Source organism: Salvelinus fontinalis, chromosome 6 (genome assembly GCF_029448725.1).
Source record: "Salvelinus fontinalis isolate EN_2023a chromosome 6, ASM2944872v1, whole genome shotgun sequence".
NCBI lineage: Eukaryota > Metazoa > Chordata > Actinopteri > Salmoniformes > Salmonidae > Salvelinus > Salvelinus fontinalis.
Window position 1 is genome coordinate 76,562,613 of NC_074670.1, and position 7,190 is coordinate 76,569,802.

General features: G+C 42.0%; 1 protein-coding gene across 2 annotated transcripts; it reads left to right on the top strand.

The window, feature by feature from the left end:
* The first annotated feature begins 215 nt into the window (after positions 1-215).
* On the top strand, positions 216-6,710 carry LOC129858462 (cyclin-G1-like). Of its 2 annotated transcripts, none has more exons than XM_055927711.1 (6): positions 216-441; positions 2,462-2,725; positions 3,034-3,287; positions 3,906-3,984; positions 4,297-4,407; positions 5,181-6,710. In XM_055927711.1, the coding sequence occupies exons 2-6, from the start codon at positions 2,462-2,464 to the stop codon at positions 5,370-5,372; spliced, it is 900 nt and encodes a 299-aa protein (XP_055783686.1). In that variant the 5' UTR covers positions 216-441; the 3' UTR covers positions 5,373-6,710. The 2 variants fall into 2 exon arrangements, with proteins under 2 accessions (XP_055783686.1, XP_055783687.1); XM_055927712.1 differs by lacking the exon at positions 5,181-6,710 and adding an exon at positions 4,614-4,686.
* The last annotated feature ends 480 nt before the right edge of the window (positions 6,711-7,190 follow it).

Sequence of the window (7,190 nt, forward strand, 5' to 3'; positions counted from 1 at the left end):
AGATCCTGGAGATTGTACAGTGCGTTCGATTGGAACTCTGCATTCCATGGTGCCCGGGTTGTTCTTTCTCTAAAGAAGGTATCTCGCCATGATAACATAACCCCACCCAGTACTGGGACGGGCGTGACTTTCTTACTGATTGAAGGGTTTGTATCGAATGAAAACTGAGAAGTAGGGAGTGTCGTTTCAACATTGGCCAATTAGACCTTGCTATTTTTGGGCATGGTCTGGACTAGTACTAAAGGCTGAAACCCCCTTTCCTTTTGCCTTACGCCAAGGGTAAGGGGTGTGTATAGGAGGAGAAATTACGTTTGCTTACAGCTTTCTGATTGAAAGTACATACTGTCATCTTAACCTTTCTTTTCCTGAAACTATATATTTAATCCGCTTGGGTTACTGTCCACTGCAACAACCAACGCTCCTCATCATATCAAAGACAAGGTAAGAGCCCTCCCTTTCACCATTATACCTATTTCTTTGGTGTCCAACTTCTAAGTACAATGTTAAACCATCTCGTTGTCTAGCCATATTGTTTCAACGATATCCTACATGTTCGTTTAGTTATTTTGTAGTATCGACGGCCTACCGGTGTGTTTTGCCATGGCCTGTTGTCCTCTTGCTGTGCCTTCAACTCTTAAAGCCGCCTGTTGTGTAAATCTTTTTTTAATTCTATTTTATTTTACATGAACATATAACACTAACATCAATGTAGAAAAGTATTATTTTGAGGAGAACCGTATACGTTGTAGTGTAAGCTTCGTTTAAGTTACGGTGTTAAGGATTCTCCATTGGTCTCTATGGGCAGGGAACATGTCCTGACACATCACGCAGACCTCGCGTTGCCTATGTAATGACGTACTGGCGTATGTGGCCTTGCTTGTTCACATTTCGCACTATTTAAAAACTAGTCGTTTTATATTTTAAATAGTACTGGTTTATTGTCCAATTTGAACTGTATTGCTAATGGTTTACACACAGAGATAATTCTAACCTTTTTGGGTGGGTGTATGTGAACATTTTGACATGTCCATACATGCCCCCCATACAGTATTAAGTTGCGACCCCTATAGTAGGATTCAGACCAGTTCAATCCAGTTAAATAACAATTCAAGAGATCGTGGTGACAGGAACCAGTAGTGAATAATGACTATATAATAATCTAACGTTAGCTAGATCAGGTGGCTTCAAGCTTATCTTGCCCAGGGGCCCTTTCCGAGGTAAACCTGTGACCCCCCCATCATAAGTATTATCAGGTGAATTATAATGGCAAGGAGAAGTAATCAACATTTTAGTTTGAATTTATTTTGACCTCACTTTTATATAAAATTGGAAGATGAAGTGTAAACTGTAACATAGCGTATTAGCTCAAAAGGTAACAGATTTTCGAATAGCGCAAGCTGTTTACCTGGTCAAACAACGGTTAGGCATGTGTTGGCAAAAATGAATGTCCAAGCCCAGAAAGTTTACCAGGAGCCTGCGGTTTCCGCACCGGTAGTCTATTACCTGGTGCACGTGACATTAAAACGGGGGAAAACACAAGTACAGTGAAATGCCTTTCTTGTGACCTATAACCCCAACAATCCAGTAATCAATAACAATGTATTACTCAAAAATACCAAGGTAGAACCAAAAACACACGAGATATAAAAATGAGAAGAACACGATTAAGTAAGCATACTATATACAGTATCAGTTCCTGTGCCATATTTGCAATTTGCAGGGATACTGGATCGATAGAAGTTTATAGCAAATTATTGATCGTTTGTATGTGTGTTGTAGTATCAGTGTGCGTAGTGTGTAGGGCCCTGTGAGTGTTCATGGAGACAGTGCAAAAATAAGCCAGTGTCGCCATTTAGCAGTTTTATGGCATGGTGGTAGCTGATCAGGAACCTGTTGGTGTCAGACTTGATCAACTTGCCGTGCAGAAGCAGAGAACCGTCCATGGCTTTGGTGGTCGGAGTCATTACGGGCCTTCCTTTCACACCGCCTGATAATAGAGATCCTGGATGGCAGGGAGCTCAGCCCTAGTGATGTACTGGGCTGTCCGCATCACCCTCTGTAGCGCCATGCGATCGAGGGCGGTACCTATTGCCATACCAAGCAGTGATGCAGCCGGTCAAGAGGCTCTCATTGATACGTACCAGTACCATTGTTACGCGTACTGCCAGAGCATCCCCAAACGGGTTTTAAATTCATCTCAAATAAATGCTTAATCATCAAGTTGATATCAAATGTTACGATCGATACCATTCCTCTTAGTCACCATACCATCAGTGTAATATCTTATTAAAAATGGAAATCTCTTATTAATCAATTCCCTTGAATTAATGTATTCACCATGCATTCTGTCCCCCTTTTGTCAACAGATGATGACAGTACTCATGAAGTTAATTTGAAACATTATATAATCAATTCCCATGAATTAATAATTTAATACATTCTCTCCTTTCCCTCTCAATAGATGCTTCCCACAGTGACTGGACCAGGGGCTCTGCCCTTTGCCGTGCAGTTGAAGGCTCTGACTGACCAGGAGTTCAGGTACCAGCCCAAGCTGAGCGGGCTGAGGATCATTGAGACGGCCCATGACAACGGCCTGAGGATGACCGCCCGGCTCAGGGAGTACGAGGTGAAGGACCTCCTGTCTCTGACCAGGTTCTTTGGCTTCAGTGCAGAGACCTTCTCCCTGGCCGTCAACCTGCTGGACCGCTTCCTCGCTGTCATGAAGGTAAGACCTCGACATCAGACAGGGTTTGATTAGAATTCATTAAAATCCGTCTTTAGTTCATTTGGTTTTAGGGTGAGCAAAACAGACAGGGAAACAAATGACTGTTATTAGATGTGCAAGGACTGTAAAATCGTCACTCTATTAGGTACATTAAGTAATATCAGAATGTTCTACATCTCTTCACTTTGAAAATATTTCAAAGATAAAACCCCCAAAATCGATTAAATGATATTCAATATCTATCAGTGTGACCATTAACTTCAACCATTTGGTAAATAACATTCCTCTCATTCTTCTCCCATCCCCAGATCCAGCCGAAGCATCTGTCATGCGTGGGCCTGTCCTGTTTCTACATCGCTGTGAAGACCTCGGAGGAGGAGAAGAATGTCCCCATGGCCAATGAGCTGATCCGGATCAGCCAGAACCGCTTCACCGTGTCCGACATGATGAGGATGGAGAAGATAATTCTGGAGAAGCTCTACTGGAAGGTCAAAGCCCCCACGGCCCTCCACTTCCTCAGACTGTTCTACAGTTGCATACAGGACACGCTTGAAGATGACTGGTACGAAGACTGTAGGCTTGGACGGTAAACCGTGTATGTACCAGGGGTGTCAAACATACAGCACGTGGGCCGGATCCTGCATGGGGGTCCATAACAGGTGTGTCCAATCCGACAGGTGGTTTGAGAAAAAACCAAAGGAACAAACTCGGTATACTTTAAAACGACTAAAACCAAAACAACTGACTAAAACATAATGACCTATATTCTTAGTTTCTTGACTGTCCAGCTTGTTAATCACCACTTTAGTGCGGCCCCAGGTGCAAAATGAGTTTGACACCCGTAGTGTATACCAGGGTATCACGGTGTGATGTTGTTTATGCAGTCAACTTGTGCAATAGGTTAATAGATAAAGCCCATTTTGCATTATTTGTTCATTATGAAGCCGTTCCACAAAGCAGCTGATTGAGCCTGTGTGATGGTTTGTGTTCACACATGCTTTTTATAAGTAGTGGCTGGATAATGGGGATTTGAATAAGGTTGATGCTTTTATCTTAAACTCAGTTTCTTATATATATCATCTCCATTACATATGGATATTTCTCTGTAGCTCTTATGCTTTATAAGAGACTTGACAAACATCTTGAACAAAAATTATTAAAACACATTTTCTCTCCATAGCAAGGAGATCCTGAACATTGAGAGACTAGAAGCCCAGCTGAAGGCCTGCCATTGCTCTTTCACTTTCTCCAAAGTCAAGGTAAGATACTGTAGTTCTGTGTGTCAAAACAAATCTATTTTGGTCTCATTTAGAATCTCTCAATACTATGTGCATGTCGCTAGTTCATGTTGTGACATTGGATCTAGGTCTATTTTGGGCAAGGCACTTGGGGAAAGGGGTGCTTTGAGTGTGTGGGTGGAAAAATGTACTCAAAATAGTTTCAAACCAACTGTAAATGTTGATGTGTACAAATATCCCTCTTAATGTGTAGCTTTCATGCCAACCTAATGTCTCTTCCCCCTCCCCCTCTCTTGACCCCTCTCTATCTATCCCCCCTCTCTCTCTCCACAGCCCTCTCTGCTTGCCCTGTCCTTATTGGCTCTGGAGCTTCAGGAGCAGCATGACCATGAGCACGTAGACAAGCTGCTAAACGCCTTCAAGTCTCTCCAGCAGCAACTCACTGTGAGTGTTTACTGTCCAGTCTAGCCAGATAGCCTGGTCTCAGCTGTTTGTACTGTCTTGTTCCTATGTCATCACACCAAACATTGGGCATAGGAGTTGGCAAGAGAGTACAAACAGATCTGGGACTCAGGCTACCACCCAGTGTCATATCACTCCCCAAACATGTCTGTTGTAACCAAAACACTAACCAGGGTCTTGTTCATTAGGGCATACAACGGAAAACGTTTGAAATGTTTTGCAACGGAAAACGAGAGAAAAGACGCGCTCAAAGAAAATGAGTTTCTTATTGGACAAGTCCAAGGTAGTTTCTCCCCGTTTGAGTGTTTTGTTTCCCCGTTTGGTGCCTAATGAACACAACCCAGCAATGGAAGGTGTTTACACTGGGGTTGCGTCTCAAATGGCAACCTATGGGGCCTGGTCAAAAGTAGTGAACTACAGGAAATAAGGATCCATTTGAGACACAGCCACTGTTAGCTATGAGGTGGAGTGTTTGCGCTGCTGTGTTGGAGCCCCAAGGCCTGTTGCCCAACGGATTGCCTAATGTTGCGGGATCATGGAAAATGTAGGCAAGTTGATGATTAATCAAGACTCTGGCGAGACGTTGAGTTTGATCTTTGGCATTGGGAACCCTCTCTGATGTTTTGAATGATGCAGAGAATAAATGGGCAAATAGACCAGCAGCAGCACTAACACTCTCTGATTGGCAGGTTTTTAAATAATTTAATACTCTGGTGTGCTGTATAATAATCATTTTTCTGCTTGTGTTTCCTCAGGTCCGAGAAGGAGACCTGGTTATCGTGACAGAGTTGGTTATGAAGTGTCTGATTGAGTATTCAACCACCAGGGTCTCCAGGCCCAACAGCCAGAGGCTTCGTTGGATCCTCTCTGGCAGAACGCAACGCACGTTAAAACACAGCTATTACAAGATCGCCCATATGCCCACAATCCCCGAGTCCGCCTACTGAACTCTGGGGCTGGGTGACCACCGATACAGAAGTAGGAGTACACCGATACAAAAGGAGAAGTAGGCTACCACCTCTTCTCCCCTAAAACATGTTTTGTTTTTCAGTTTCATGGAAAAAATAACAAAAAGCCCCCCAAAAAAAACAACTTCCTGTACTCTACTTTTGCTACACGGTCACCCACCTCCACTACTAACCCATTTCCCTTACAGAACTGCATTATGGATGATGTAGTTCTTTAAGGGGAAAAACCTGTTACCTTTTCTTTCCCTTTCTCCTGGTTTTTCTGTTCTGTTCTTTTTGAATAAGCTCCCTATTTATTAGCCTACATCTGCTACATTGACTAAGTCTGCATCTGAAATGGCGCCCTATTCCCTATATAGTGCACCACTTTTGATAGGGTTGGATCGCTCTTTACAGGGAATAGGGTGCCATTGAAGGCACACTAAGGGAGTAATGCCCGGTCAAGAGTGGGTTTATCCGCTGCCATCTAGCGAAGATTAAATCCTTCCTGGTTGAAATGCTTGCGTGTGTATACAGTATGTTCTTATCTAAATCAGTACCAACATGAATACTCTGCATAGTATTCTATCGTGGTTGCTGGTTTTAAGCAATGAAGTATAGAACCACCTAGGTCCTCAGTCCACTATGTGGAAGAGGAGGGAGAAGGGTTTTGTGAAAATGCAAAAACAATGGAACCAAGAAATCGGACCCAAAACCCTTAACTTCCACCCTAGGTTGACGAACTGGCCTAAAAATGCACACTCCTCTACCCAAGGTGATGAAAAATATTTTATTTCGATTTTTTGTTGTTGTACTTGTGAGGGTGTTGCGGTTTCCTCAGTGATGTGATGAAACTAGCAACAATCCTGCACATGTATTGGTTTTAGCTTGCAGGATAGCATGCTCTTGGAGCTGAAACTGGCTGTGGATGACACCCCCCATTATCTACTGTGACGTCGATATAACTAACAATGGTTACAGATGAACACGATCACTATTACAAAATGTGATGTTGAATTATCTTGATTTGTGGCAAAAACCATAGCCTTTTAGAAAGCAACCACTCACAATGAATTTATTGTGTTATGCTAAAAATGCACTAAGTCACTTAGATAAGCACAGTAGACATAGGAAATGAAGTTACTTTAGTAAATGCAGATCAAACTATTTGATGTGCAGAGGCCATAGCCAACCACAATTTAGCTAAGTATTTTAAGAATTTGAAATAAAGTTGATGTTCTGGAATTTGAAAACTTTGCCTCAAAAAAAAAAAAGTTGGAACTAAATCTGTTTAACCCACGTGTTTGGACCTTTCAATAAAACCATATTGAAAAGCTGTGTGATTGCACTGTCTTCAATGTTTTGAAAACACACATCCCATAAAGACCACTTTTCAACGATTTCCATACCAATAGCTAGTTAACTGAATTATGGCTTTGAAGTCTGCTATGATATAAGTTTGGCTGAATAAAACACAGGCTCAGAGAAAAGGCAGGATTTAGGGCTGTATATTACTATGGCTTATAGTTCAGTTTCAAAGGACTGAGTATTCTAATTGTTTCAGAACACACAGTCCATTCTTTGCCCAAAGGCAATTGCTCTTACTTTGCTGCGTTCATAACCAAGAGGGAAGGTGGTAATTACAAGTTGTGAAACTGAAAATATAAGCTGGATGCATTCACATGCTTGAAATGTTTGAGAAACGCCAATTTGGCTAACAAGCTGCATCAACTATAAACTAAAAGTACAGATTTCATGCTTGTGAACAAATTAGTGTTAAAAAAACAACATACTAATAGATTGCATTTTATAAATGTT